We start from the raw sequence: 14,876 nt of genomic DNA, 5'->3' as shown, positions 1-14,876 counted from the left end.
AATAATTTCCCTCACCGTCCCAGAATTTCCTGTATTATCCCTGCTACCCTTCTTAAACAAAAGAACAACATTGGCTAGTCTCTAGTCCTCTGGGAGCTCACCTGTAGCCAATGAGGATACAAAGATTTCTGTCAAGGCCCCAGCAATTTCCTCCCTTGCCTCCCTCCGTATTCTGGGGTAGATCCCAACAGGCCCTGGGGACTTATCTAACTTAATGCTTTTTAAGATGCCCAACAACTCCTTTTTGATATTGACATGCCTCAAACTATCTACACACCTTTCCCTAGACTCATCATCCACCAAGTCCTTTGGTGAATTCTGATGCAAAGTACTAATTTAGGACCTCACCCATTTCCTATTGTCATGTGCGAGTACCTTGAAGAAATGGGTGTTTATAAAATATCTCTAGTGGATGTACCTTTAATAAATGGGTGTTTATCTGTGATGTCAGAGTGTGGGTGAAGCTGGGCTATCTGTCTGCTTTACTTTCGTTTTAGGCTGTTTGCTCCAGGGTGTGTTTTAGTTTCGTTTTGAGAGCTGGATAGCTGCAGGCAAAGCAAGGTGCTGTATAAGGATCTCTCTGCAAACTAAAGACTGTCCAGATCAATTGGGTGATTTCAAAGTGCTGACTGCTCTCAGTAGCGAATTTAAACCTGATCTTGGTGTTAAAAAGGGTCTTTTGTCTTATGGATGTTAATAAGGAAAGATTAGAAGACTTCCGGTGACGGTGGGCGGGAGCACAATGGAGGGCTCCCGTTCGGGAACGGCATTTTCGGGGCTTTAAGCCCGGTCCCAGGGTCCACGGAGGCGGCAGAAGCAGGGAGAAGGCACGGAGGAGGCACAGTGAAGACACAGGAGGAAAAACAAAACAAAGAAATATGTCGAGGGTGAGCAAAAAAAGGCCGGAAAAAAACCAGCTGAAGGTCCGTCGGGGAGTGGAAAGGTCACCGCGGGGTCACCAAGGAAAATGGAGGCTGGAGCACCAGGGAAGGCCGCACTGCTTACGGCTGAAGAAATAACTAAGGTGATGGCTGCGGAATTTGAAAAGCAGTTGGCGCAGATTGCGAAATGCATGGAGACGGTGGGGAAGGAGATGAGGGAGGTTTTGAGTGTGCTGGTGGAGGAGGCGGTTTCCCCGGTGAGGACGGAGGTGGCGAGCGCAGTGGCGGAGGTGCGAGAGTAAGGGGAGGCGCTGAAGGAAGTGGAGGAGACGTTATTGCAGCATGGTGATCAACTTGCCTTGATGGGGAAAGAGATGCGGAATGTGATGGACACTAACAAGGATCTGCGAGGAAAAATGGAAGACCTGGAAAACAGATCCAGGCGACAGAATTTGAGGATTGTGGGGCTGCCCGAAGGAGCTGAAGGACCGAAGCCGACTGAGTATTTTGCCGCGATGCTGGCAAAACTATTGGGGGAGGATCCCTCACGATATGAACTGGATCGGGCTCATCGGTTGTGGAGGCCTGTACCAAAGGCGAGTGAGCCGCCAAGGGTAGTGACTCTGTGCTTTCGTAGGTACAGTGTGAAGGAGAAGGTCCTGGCTGGGCCAAGCAGAAGCAGGTGGTGCAGTGGGCTGGAGCTGGTATACGTGTATACTAGGACTTTACGGTGGAGCTGGCAAGGAGGCGGGCTGCCTTCAACCGGTTGAAGAGGGCACTGTACATTAGCAAGCTGCGGTGCGGCATTGTATATCCAGCGAAGCTGAGGGTGACTTACAAGCTCAGGGACTTTTATTTTGGAACGGCGGAAGCAGCGGAGGAGTTTGCGAAAGCAGGACTGTGGTAGAACTGACATATTGAGGAATGGCCATGTGCCGATGTAACCTCATGACTGTATTTTCTTATTTTTTGTATCACTGCGCGTGGGTGTGGAGACTAAAGGAGCCAATGTGGTATATATTTGGACAAGGGAAGTGACAGGACTTTCAATCGAAATGAGGGTTCTTTGGGGTGTAGGTGGATATGCGGGGTTTGTGTGCTAAAAGGGGATCTTTGGGCTTTCCTAGGGCCGGGCAAGTGGGAAAGGGACCCGGGCGGGGGCCTCCACGCTGGCCGGTTTAAGCCGGCCAGTGAACGGGAGTGAGGTGGGGGGACGGGCTGCGGCTATCGGAGCCTGGCAGAACAGGGTTCGAGTGGTCTAGCCGGGGTGGAAAGTTGGGGGGAAGGAACCGAGGTTGGGAGGAGGAGTTTTACAAGAGGCTGTGGATGGGAGGAGCTGGAGACCTGGGGTGGGGGGGAGCTGTGTAAGATTAAGGGTGACTACGGGTAATCCCTGATTCCTTTTTGTCATTTGTTTATGTAAACATGCGGGTTGAGGTTTGGGGGTTGGTGGGTAGATGGGATCGTTGTTATTATGGGGACTGACATATCTTGCTGATTATTGTTTATTGTTGATGGATGTAAATGTGGGAGAAAATGTGAAAAAGTTGAATTTAAAAAAAAAAAAGGAAAGATTAAGGTTTACTTATAGAATATTGTATCTGTGGGGAGGATTGGTGTTGATAGTTAAGATGTTTACTGTGGGTTTATAAAGTGTTAACTGGTTTCATAAATAAACATTGTTTTAATTTAAAAGTACTGTGGATCTCTGGTGCATCACACCTGTAAGGTAAGCCTGTGTGCTCCCCGTAACCACAATCTATTAAAAATTGTGGGTCAGGTGAACTCCATGATACACTTTGGAGTTCTCTAAACCCTGGCCCATAACACTATGGCTCCATACATAGATTCCCTCCTCTGTCCTAGAGTGGGCCAACCATTTCTCTGGCTACCCTCTTGCTCTTTATATATGTATAAAATGCCTTGGGATTCTCCTTAACCGTTTGTCAATGACTTTCCATGACACCTTTTAGCCTTGACTCTTTGCTTAAGTTCCGTCCTACTTTCTTTATATTCTTCAAGGGCTTTGTCTGTTCTTAGCCTTCTAAGAAGTCTTACAACACCAGGTTAAAGTCCAACAGGTTTGTTTCAAACACTAGCTTTCGGAGCACTGCTCCTTCCTCAGGTGAATGAGGAGCAGTGCTCCGAAAGCTAGTGTTTGAAACAAACCTGTAGGACTTTAACCTGGTGTTGTAAGACTTCTTACTGTGCTCACCCAGTCCAACACCGGCATCTCCACATCTTAGCCTTCTAGACCTTAAGAATGCTTCCTTTTTCTTTCTGACTAGGCTCTCAATATCGCTCGTTATCCAAGGTTCCAGAAACTGGCCATACTTATCCTTCATCCTCATAGGAACATGTTGATCCTGAATTCTTACGGAATTATGGCCACTGTTCCTGAAATGATCGCTACTGAAACATCAACCACCTGGCCAGGCTCATTCCCCAATACCAGGTCCAGTACGGCCTCTTCCCTAGTTGGACTATTTACATATTGTTTTAAGAAACCCTTTTGGATGCTCCTTACAAATTCTCCCCCATCCAAGCCTCTAGCACTGTGAGTCCAGATATTATAGAAGGTAAAATTACCTACAACAACCCTGTTGCTTTTACATCTTTACAAAATCTGCCTACATATCTGCTTCTCTATCTTCTGCTGGCTGTTGGGAGGCCTATAGTAAATCCCCAACATTGTGATTGCATCCTTCCTATTCCTGAGCTCTACCCATATTGCCTCGCTGTATGAGCCCTCGGGTGTCCTCCCACAGTACAGCTGTGATATTCTCCTTAACCACTAATGCAACTCCCTCACCCCTTTTGCATCCCCCTCCATCCCACCTGAATCCTATCTAAATCCTGGAATGTTTAGCTGCTAATCCTGTCCCTCCCTCAACCAAGTCTCTGTAATAGCAACATACTAATCCAAGCTCTAAGTTCATCTGCCTTACCTGTCACACTTTTTGCATTGAACACGATGATCAGCCATGATCATAATGAATGGCGGAGCAGCCTCGAAGGCTGAATGGCCTCTTCCTGCTTCTATTTTCTATGTATGTTTTGAAGTAACAGTTTCTCCCTATCTACTCTGCCCAGACCCCTCATGATTATAAACACCTCCATGGAATCTCCTCTGAATCCTCTTCCCCAAAGAAAACAGGCCCAACTTCTCCAATATATCTACATAACAAAGTTCCTCATCCCTGGAACCTTCTCATGAATCTTTTCTGCGCCCTCTCCAATATTCACTGAAACTCCTCTCTCCAGTCACTTGTACGCTGAAATCTAGGCCGACACTCCAGGATAGTGCTGCATTGTCAAGGGTGCTGATGTTCAATTGAGGTGTAAGGTGAATGTAAAAGATCCCATGTCACTATTTTGAAGAAGAGCAGTGGAATTATCTCTGCTGTCCTAGCCAATATTTATCACTCAATCAACATTGCAGAATACAGGGGCAGCACGGTGGAACAGTGGTTAGCATTGCTGCCTCACGGCACCGAGGTCCCAGGTTCAATCCTGGCTTTGGGTCACTGTCTGTGTGGAGTTTGCACATTCTCCCCGTGTTTGCGTGGGTTTGCCCCCACAATCCAAAGATGTGCAGTCTAGGTGGATTGGCCACGTTAAATTGCCACTTAATTGGAAAAAATGAATTGGGTACTCTAAATTTATTTTTTAAAACATTGCAAAATACAGGTTACCTGACTGTCATCATATTGCTGTGTGTGGGCATTTACTGTTAACAAATTGCTGTTTTTTCCCGACATTCCAACCACACTTCAAAAGTATTAGCTATAAGACACTTTGGGATTTCCCATGGCCATGAATGATACTGTGTAAATGCAAGTTTCTCCTTTAATATCAATCAGTCTTCATTGAAGGCGATCATAACATATTTCTCATTCTTCTTCTCCAATTTGCTGTTTTAATGTAAATGGATCAGTTAACCCAGTGTTTTTCAAACTTTTTATCTGGGGACCCATTTTTACCAACTGGCCAACCATCAGGACCCAACCCAGCTGACCTTCGCGACCCACCATTTTCTCTTACCTTGTTTTTGTTGACAAAATGGAGGAATCACAATCGTGCCCAAAGCACGTTATGTCAATGTTCGGGGGGGCGGGGGACCTGTTCTCTGCCTCCCATCAGGCAGGAAAATAACATAGAATTAAAAAATCTTCTGCGTCTCCGATTACACAAATTCGCGGGGAACAGCCGGCTTTTAACAATGCCGGATGTGAGCAGCCTTTTTGAAGGCCGCTCGCAGCCGGCATTATTAAAAGCCGGCTGCTGCGGCTGTTGTCCGCAAATTTGCGCAATCGGGAGCGCCGTGAGACGGTGGGTCGCGCCCCCGACCCTGAAAATGCCTGAGTTAACCTATTGGTGCAATTTAATATTTTGTGTACATCTTTGACATTGCTCCTTTCTGGACTGTAAAGATTAAGGGCGAGATGGTCCCGTTGTTCACACCGGCGGGATCTTCCGGTCCCGTCACGCAGCACCCCCAGCACCGGATTCCTGGTGGCATGGGGTAGATTCAGTGGGAAATCCCATTGACACCGAAGGACCAGAAGACCTCGCTGCCAGGCAATGGTGGGCCGTCTCCCACTGCCGAGAAATATGCCGCAGGGAGGCCAGGGAATCTTGCCCTATGTGCCTGATTTATTCCCCAGTTTATCCCTGGGTTGATCTTCCCCAGCTGTCCCCAGTGCACTATCATGCTTTTGTGTTGCACTCTCCAGGTATGCACAGTGCTGCAAATATGTGATCTGATCAGTGGAGCTGGAACGATCAGAGCACAGTGCTATTTCTTATTACGTTACTCAAGTTATTACTCCAGTATCCCCTCAATATTAATTTTCATTATCGGGTGTAACTGCTTAGATCAGATTAATGTCTTTAACTCTGGGTTCCATGCCTGCAAGCTTCCAATCCTCCTTCATGACCTCCCAGTGATTTATCAACAATAATAGCTGAACCTATCTATTTCCTCCATGAACTCCTTTAGGTCAGATCCCTTCTGGCCTGGGATATTTATTGGTTCAGATCCATTAACATAGCATATACGTCTGCCATGCTGGTCTCAAACTCCTTTGTGATTGGGCAGATGTCCTACAATGAGTAGCAAGACCATGCAATTCTCTGGTGAATACTTACAGAAAATGGTTATTTCATATTTTAATTACTCTTTTCAGTTTATGCTCAGCTTTAATCTTGAGAATTCTAATTTCCTTCTAACTGCAATCCTCTATTACCGAACAAAATGGCACTGTACAAAATTATTCAACCTCTTGTGCCTGTGTCAGTTCTTTGAAAGATCTATCTAAATAGTTCCACTCCCCTGCTTTTGCACCACAGCCCTCAATTATTTTCTGTTTTAAGTGTTTATCCGGTTCCCCTTTGAAAGTTCCTATTCAATCTGCTTCCATAGCCCTTTCAATGCATTCCAGATTAAAAGGAGTCAAAACAATTCTTATTTCGCCCCTGGCTTTTTTGCCAATTATCTCAAATCTAGTTACGAATCCTTTTACTAATGCCTAGTTTCTTCCTATCTACTATATCAAAGCTCTTCGTAGTTTTAAATACCTGTATCAAATCTTCCCCTTTATAACCCTCTGCTGTCAGAAGTTTCACCTTCTCTAGTCTTTCCAGATAACTCAGGGCTCCTTCAGCAGCAACGTCCAAATGCGCTAGCCCCACCATGGCAGAGGACAAGGCCAACAGGCGCTTAGTAACACCTCACCTTCAAGTTCTCTTCAAAGCCATCACCATCCTGACTTGAAAATATATCCGCATTCCTTCGCCGTCACTGGGTCAGAATTCTGGAACTCCCTTCCGAACAGCACTGGGGGTTTATTTACACCACACTGACTGCAGCAGTTCAAGAAGGCAGCTTCCCACCACTTCATCGCCCGTTTTGGTAAATTCTTCCGTTCTTCTCATTATTCCTCAGTCTTTAATTTCCATCTTTAATTGTCTGTCCATCCAGTTCTGGCACTGACGCTCTTACCCACATTTACTTTCCCTGGATGTGTGTTCAGAAAAGACGTACAATGCTTTGAAGATTAGTTGGAGACCAAAAGATTGGGAAAATATTAGAAACTAGCAAAGAATGACAGAGGGAGAAATAAGAGAATGTGTAAAAAGTAGCAAGAAATATAAAAATAGAGAGTAAAAGCTTCGAAAAGTACATTTAAAAAAAAAAAGTAGCTAAAGTGAGCATTGGTCCTTTCTCAGGGTGAGCCTGGGGAACTAATAATAGAAAGAAGGAAATGACTGAGACTTGGAACAAATATTTTGTATTCGTCTTCACATTATAAAACATAAGCATCCCAAATATAGTAGAAAATCAAGAGGCAAAAGAGGGAATTTTCACAATAACTTCATTGCGGTGTTAATGTAAGCCTACTTGTGACATGATTATTATTATGGAGGACCTTTAAACCAATCACTATTTATTAGATAGGTTATATACAGGAATACAGGTTGAGCATCCCTTATCCAAAATGCTTACGGCCGAGTGTGTATTGGATTTGGGGATTTTTTTTGATTTCTGAATATAATGTGCATGTGGTGCGTTGGGAACTGCGCATGTGTGGGGTGTTGGGACCTGCGCATTGCCCAGGGATTTGTGACATTACGTCGGCACTCGAAAAAAACTGCAGACTTTCTGGGATTTCAGATAAGGGATACTCATCTTGTATAGTGTGTAGAAAATTTATTAGATTGTCTGCATCAATGGTGACGAGGTATGTACATCACCAAAAATCTGTCCATGTCTACCCACATCAATGCCATAGTGCTGAGGACCTGGGTTCGATTCCGGCCACGGGTCACTGTCCATGTGGAGTTTGCACATTCTTCCCATGTCTGCATGGGTCTCACCCTTACTACCCAAAAATATGTAGGGTAGGTGCACTGGCTATGCTAAATTGCCCCTTAATTGGAAAAGAAATTGGTTGGGTATTGTAAATTTATATTTTAAAAAATTGTAGTTTATTTGCATACCCTATCTGAAGTCCTCACAGTATGGAGCTATCTTATATGCTGCCTGGGATATAATTATTTAAAACAATAATCAGTCTATACTTTTCTTTACAGATCCTGGCAGAAACAGGGCTCAGTGCTCCAAAATTGGCTTCAAGTAAATACTGCTGATGGAGAGGAAGTGTTGGAGATCAGACAGGAACTAAAGCAGGTAAATCAGTGCCGGTGAACAGCCTCACAGGGCCTGAATGGAATAGATGGAAACGGTTAGTTTCACAGACATTATTCAGTCACCTGATACTTAAGAGGCAGGTATTTCAAACTTGCACTACTCTTTAATCCCGAATCGAGAGTTTGAGGTAGACGCAGCTTGTCGGCTGGTTAACTGATTTCTCTGGACTGTTTCTAGGGCCTCCAGTTCTGCCCATGACACTTGGGAAGAAATAGCCTTGGTGCTGTGGTGGAAAAACCATTCAAATTTTGTGCATGATAAGGTTTTGCAATTATATCTGTTGGGAGTCCCTGGGTTAAAGTGGGAGAGAAATAGGGCTGAACTTCTGCTCATGTTGGCTGCCTTTGTGGCAAGTTCCTATATGTTTAGATAGAGGTTGAGGATGAGTTTCCATAAAATTCCGACCGTGCAGGAGGCCATTTGACCCATCTTGTCTGTCCGGACCCTCTTAAAGAACATCCTACCTCGGAGATCTCCGCCCTATCCCCTTAACCTCACGCATTGACCATGGCCAATCCACCTAACATGCACATCTTTCGATTATTAAGGGGCAATTTATCATGGCCAATCGACCTAACCTCCAAATATTTGGACTGCGGAAGGAAACCCACGCAGACACTGGGAGAATGTGTAAACTCCACACAGTCACCCAAGGCAGGAATTGAACCAGGGACCTGTGTGTCACAAGTGCACCACTGTGCCACCCTGTGTCCTTGGGAGACAGGTTTAGGCTTCATGTTCCAGCAGTGCACCATTTCTCACTGAGGTACTGGAACCTAGTGTGCACAAGAGAGCTGTATCTCAGCATGGTGGCTGGGCTGGGTGGGGAGGAATAATTGGGAAATAAATTCCAGCTCTAGATTTCATTTTCTGCATTTTTCTTCACTGTGAAGTTTTTCTGATTTTGTTTTGCTGGTGACAGCTGGTTGTAATTGTCTTTCCTCTATAGCGATGTATTCAGTTTTTAATCCACTGTCAATTGTTGGGATTTGCTATAATCCTCATCTATTAATGGTTACTGTGGGAGTGAGCGGACACTGGGACCAGAGGCATTGGGCTCTGGTTTGTACTGTGCTCGCTGTTTCTGATCGAAGGTGGATTAGGTAGGCACGGAATGGAAACTTCCTGCTGATGGGTGTCTCAGGTGGTGGTCATGGTATTTGTAGTTATGTGATTCCCAGTACACCCTGCAGACCAAACAGATGAGGAGAAAATCGATGAACCGCAGATAATCCTTTAACTCCCAGACAGCCTTAATTGCAGCAACAATTAACTTATTTACATTTCATTAACTAATGCTGTTTTATTCTAGCATAGCAAGAACACCAGGCAGCACTAAATCAAACTGGCTGAGTTACTGATGCAGCAGCCCTGAAGCAAGGGAAAACCATGTCAAAGGTTAGTGTCATAGCGAGGAGGCCCACCTGCAACCATTTGCAGGTGGCTCACAATTTTAGACAAAATGGCAGTTCTTGACCAATTTTAGCTGGCAACAGCTGGGCTTTTTAACTTACCCACATATTCCCAAACCTTAAGAGGCCCAATCCTGCCACTGGACAAAGCTGTTTTGACAGCTGGAAAAGACAATGACTGCACACACAACCCTTCTCTATGACAAAGATGCTGATGCACTTGTGCAGCTAGTCGCTCAGCAAGTTGCTTTTTGTATCTCAATAATAAGTCGTCAGTACCAAATCGTGCCAGCAGAAGCTAAAAGATGTCAACAACTGCCCTGTTTTGTCTAAAATTGTGAGCCAACTGCAAGCGGTTGCAAATGGGCTTCCTCACTATGGTACATTTAACCTTTCTGCCTGTTTTCCCTCACTGCAGGGCTGCTGCTTCATGTGATCCAAGGCCTCCCAATGAGAACGCACTTAAAACTTCCATACATTTACTAAATAATGTCTCCACTTGACTGATTGGTGAATCTATCTTGCTGGTTTCGGTTTCTAGATCCCAGCTAAAGGCTTACCTTTTAATCGTTGTACAGTTGAGTGTGTAGAGAATGAGGATTGTATACTACTTAACACCATAGGTCATCAGATAATTTGTATCCTCCAAAAATTGTGCTCTCTCCTGCCTGTGCCCTTGTGCGCTTTTTGGCAGGTATTTCTCAGGTGAAGAGTGAACTGGCACTATACCATGTTTATGATGCAGGAGCACATACTACCTGAAATCGTATGTCAAAATGTCATTTGAGGAGTGTGACGTGTGGTTTCCTTGAATCCAAAGCTAGATCATCCTCTCGGAGAACATACCTTATTCAATGAATGAGAGCCCATTTGCTCCATAGAGCAATCCTTGTACTTATTTAAAGTTTGTTTGCTACATAACAGACTTAAAATACTGTAATAGGAGAGAACCTAAATAAACATATTTGATATTTCTGCTGGAAACTTTGTACAACAGGAGCGAATGGGGGAGGTTTTGGTTCTATTTTTTATTGACTTTTACATGCTGTCCATCATTTAATGAGTGGGAGAGCATCACATGGTCTGCTGACAAACAGAAGTTGTAGGATTGTGGCCACTAGGATTTGACTCCATTGCTCCTACATTTCATCAGGCAAAATCACCATCCTGTGAATGAACCCAGTAGTTGAGGAAAATGGGCCGGTGTAATGGTTCTAATGCCATCATGAAAATTACCAACAAGCACAAATAGGATTTGTCGCTAGTGTGCTGATCCTTTGGACAAATGTTTGTGTTCATTTATAGCTGGAGAGAGATATTGAAAAGCTTTCGAAGAAGCTGACTGAGGACGTGCCTTATATACAGGGTCAACTTGCCAGAGTACAGGAGATTCGGAAAATCCTGACCGTGTGAGAACATCCACCACTTTGCCCTTTTCCTGCCTGGTCCATGCAAGAATAGGAAATAGTGTTATGCGTTGGCAGAAGGTCTTGCACGCTTAATCAACCCCAGCCTGCAAAGGAGGAGAACTGAGTGAAAGTTGGACTTTGGGCAATGTGATCCAAAAAGAATTGTAACAGAAGCAAAATCCGTGTTTATTATGAAATATTTCCAACAGTCTTCACACAATATTATGATGAAAGATGGTGGCCCCTCGTGACGCTGTATTGCATATGTGACTAAGAGAAAGAATGGGCAGTACTGACTGAATGTTGACTTTGTCTAACGCGTGTATTTAATCATGCACATCTAATGTAAATGCATTCCAGAATAAAAAGGGTTATCAAAACTTGGTTTTTAAAAGTTTGCAGTTTAAACTGCACCGCCTTCCTTCCCAATCTTTCAATTATCTAGAGTCTCAAAGATCTGTGCTTAGCCTCCTTGTATTTCTCATCCACCTGCGCTTCCTCACAGGTACACCCGACACCGTTCACTTCACCTTTTCACCAACTCTATTCCCCTGCCTTCTGATTTGTCACACTGCTGTCCCAATATTCAGGAATTGGAGAAGCACAAATTTTGGAAGACTGAATGCCATTCCCTTTACTCCTTGCTACACCAAATACTAATTCACTGGGATGAGAAGAATAAAAAATATCACATTTCCCTACATTAATACCACCAACTCAACCCCTGTGTCCTCAGGTTACATTTCCACCTAGTTTGTATCATCAAACATGATTACATTGGATCCCTTCATCCAAGTCATTAATACAGATTGTAATTTGCTATAATCCATGCATAATTTGAAAATACAGTTTGCCAAGCTAATATATTACCCCCGATCCTTTGTTTTTGAGCCATAGATGAACTTCTACTACCTGTCTGCTCCACTTCCAACAATGCCTACATCATCGCCCAACTCTGAACTCACCTCAGTTTAGCTGCTGCTGAAACCCTCATCCAATGCTCATGTTACTAGAAAGCTGGTCTATATACCAATGACCTCCTGGCCAAACTTCAAGCTTCCATTCAATATGAACATCTGCTCATCCAAAGCTCTGCTGCCTGTATCTCAATTCCCTTTCACCTGTGTGCTCTGGGCTCTATTAATGTCTCACCCCGGTTTTCAAAAGCCTCCAATGATTTGCCCCAAACTATCTCTGTAACCTCCTCCAGCCGTACAATTCTTTGCGATTCTCCAATTTACATCCCACCCAATTTTAATTTCTACATCTCTGGTTGGCTCAAGGCTCCTTAGACACTACCTTCCAGACCTCTACCAAGGACGAGGGCAGCAGGCACATGGGATTCCCCTTCAAATCACTCACCATCCTGACTTGGAATTATATCGCTGTCTCTGGGTCAAAATCTCTTCCCAACAGCACTGTGGGTGTACCTACACCAAATGGACTGCAGCGGTTCAAGAAGGCAGCTCACCACCACCTTCTGAAGGGAAATTAGGGACAGGAAATAAAAATACTGCTCTTGCCAGCAAAGCCCACAACCCATCAAAAAATTATAAAGGCCATGCCTTCCATCGACACGGGACCCAAACCATTCTGCCTCTTCAGATACTCCTTCAAACCTATATTCATCTGTCCTAATATCTCCTGTGGCTCAGTTTTAAATATTGATGATAATGGCTCCTGAGAAGTGTTTTGGGTTGTTTTGCTATGTCTTTGCCACTGACTGTAACAATGGAAGGCAAAACTTTGGAGGGGCGTGAGGGGCATTAAAATCTCAAGCATTGGGCTCTTTGCTGTGAGTCTGAGCTGGAATAATCGAGGAGAGTTCTAATCTACACTGAGAACATGGTAAGGGGGCAGAAGGGAGAGAGAAATGTGTAAGGATTTTCATTTCCAACAGGAAGATGTGCAGTGGGATGTGATAAAAGCTTTGAAAGGTGCATTGATGGGCAGTGACCAATGTACAGGAAGAAACACAAATGGCATTCTTGTGCTGCATTGAGTTCATCTGTGTGACTGACTCTCTAAAGTGCAATTGTGAGGAAGTTTCAAAATAAATCAAGGAAATCAGCAAAAAATTCTTGCGAAATACTAGAATTTTATTTTATTCATTGGCCACTGTGGCAGCTTTCACTGCTCCACATGGAAATCAAACTGCAGTGAATAATAAACACTTTTAACCAGGTACTCTTGAAGCAACCACACAAAAGAAACAGATCACAAAAATACAACTTGACTGGCACAATTAAATTTAAAAAAAACCTTGTTCCTCATCACAACGCTGCAGATAAGTGATGCCCCTTTTCTCAGTCACTCAATCACACATACACACACAAAATCTGTGAAAGAAAATTAGTAAAGTGGTCTCAGGTTCCAAAAAGACATTTCAGAGAGTTTGTCATGGCTACTGCTTTAGGACATCGACATTTAAATGGACAAGAGATTCTTAGAACACATGGTGGGAGGAAAGAAAGTCACAGAACTTAACAGGCACCGTGAACCAGTGGCCACTGCTCATCAGTTTATGAACATGGTAATGCTTTGCTGTGGAACAAAGTGTTCGACTAAATCATCAACAAAATAAACATCTGCTCTGCCACCGACCACCCCCTCACGGCTCTAGTACACGTTATGCATCAAAAGTAATGGACAGTGTAGGAAATAAGGTTCCTTAGACTTTTCCATTGCATAGACATAATTACAGAATCAACAGTAAAAAATAGAAACTCATTTTGCATCAGATTGTCAAACCTGAGTCAGTATCCAGTTCTTCACAATATTAGGTGACCTGTTTTTACATCTTGCACCAAACTTCATTTCCTTTTCCCTCGTTCAAGAGAATCGACAACCGCAATAAAGCTTAAACCAAAATGAAGCAGCACAAGTTTTAGAATTTCACCCTCAGTTTTAGAAAAAACACACCCACGTTAACCAAAGAACAGAGATCAGCTGCAGTGAGTTTTGGCATAGTCATTAAATTTATATTCTCCGAAATGTAAATTGATGAGAAACTACACTGATTTTTCTTTTTTAGTATATAAAAATACTGCACTAACTAAAAGTTAGAATGATCCACTGGTTCACCTGCATGGAGCTATTCAGCAAACAATCAAGCATCACCAGCTCCTTAAGAGGTTTATCAGAATCCCCCGCCACTCCCATTTAGACCAGCACCTTCAAATTCAGCCCATCTTTCAAAGTCCTGTTATTCCTGGTGACCTGCCAGGTTCTCCCTGTGCACGGAGAGAGTATGGCACTGCACATGCTCGTAAAGTCCTATCCTCCCATCAACTTCCTTTATATGGGAGCAACTGAGTCAGGTCAGTACATCTTTCAAGAGAATCCATATTGCCAGTACTGGTAGAGCTGGTCCCTTATATGGAGGCAATGGGAGATGCTTCTGCAGTATTGACGAAAGGAGGAGGAGGAGCACGAATTAAGACCGCATTTCAGTAATGACCATTTTTCACTATTCCTTAGTCCCAATTCACTCCTCGTTGCTCCCATCCAATCTGAGATGCCATTGATGGTAATTCTATATTAGATGGACCCCAGGGCCTCGCCAAACCTGATCTTCTGTCCAGGTTTAAGGCTAAAGGTGAAGTCTTTTGGTGCCTCAAAGATGAGAACGATGGTGGAGCCCAGGTTGAACTCGCCCAGGTGCTCGCCCTTTCGCATGGTAATCCCGCCTTCATTGTTGTTTGTAACAAAGCTGAAGTCATTGTAAGAGCCCTTCATGTAGCGGGGACTGTTGGTGTGCAGGTCCTTCAGAAGACAAATTACAATAAAAATTCTTTCCGCCAGCAATCAAAGATGCTTAATAGTATCTGACAATAAATGCAAGAAAAACATTTCCATTTAAATCCTAGATCTACCTTAAAGTCTAGACAGACGATGATCAATCAGGATTCTAGGAGCATCGCTCGGGTGGACTGCTGGTGATTCCCACTGGAGCCTATAG

At 44.0% G+C, this 14,876-nt stretch overlaps 2 protein-coding genes across 17 annotated transcripts in view; one reads left to right on the top strand and one right to left on the bottom strand.

Annotated features, from left to right (window-relative positions):
- Positions 1–12,730, top strand: part of sfi1 (SFI1 centrin binding protein) — a 290,590-nt gene extending 277,860 nt beyond the window's left edge. For all 5 annotated transcript variants that reach the window (XM_072498737.1, XM_072498720.1, XM_072498747.1 and 2 more), the window contains 2 exons: positions 7,977–8,073; positions 10,812–12,730. In XM_072498737.1, the coding sequence (XP_072354838.1) occupies positions 7,977–8,073; positions 10,812–10,919 (205 nt within the window). In that variant the 3' untranslated portion in view covers positions 10,920–12,730. The remainder of the gene's footprint in view (positions 1–7,976; positions 8,074–10,811) is intronic.
- A 263-nt stretch (positions 12,731–12,993) lies between these two features.
- The window catches only part of pisd (phosphatidylserine decarboxylase), a 209,295-nt gene continuing 207,412 nt past the window's right edge, over positions 12,994–14,876 (bottom strand). For all 12 annotated transcript variants that reach the window (XM_072498774.1, XM_072498783.1, XM_072498827.1 and 9 more), the window contains one exon: positions 12,994–14,680. In XM_072498774.1, the coding sequence (XP_072354875.1) occupies positions 14,456–14,680 (225 nt within the window). In that variant the 3' untranslated portion in view covers positions 12,994–14,455. The remainder of the gene's footprint in view (positions 14,681–14,876) is intronic.

The sequence above is a fragment of the Scyliorhinus torazame genome, chromosome 1, assembly GCF_047496885.1.
Source record: "Scyliorhinus torazame isolate Kashiwa2021f chromosome 1, sScyTor2.1, whole genome shotgun sequence".
In the NCBI taxonomy this organism is placed as follows: domain Eukaryota; kingdom Metazoa; phylum Chordata; class Chondrichthyes; order Carcharhiniformes; family Scyliorhinidae; genus Scyliorhinus; species Scyliorhinus torazame.
The sequence above is the reverse complement of the archived record's forward strand: the minus strand, read 5'-3'. Positions and strand labels throughout refer to the sequence as shown.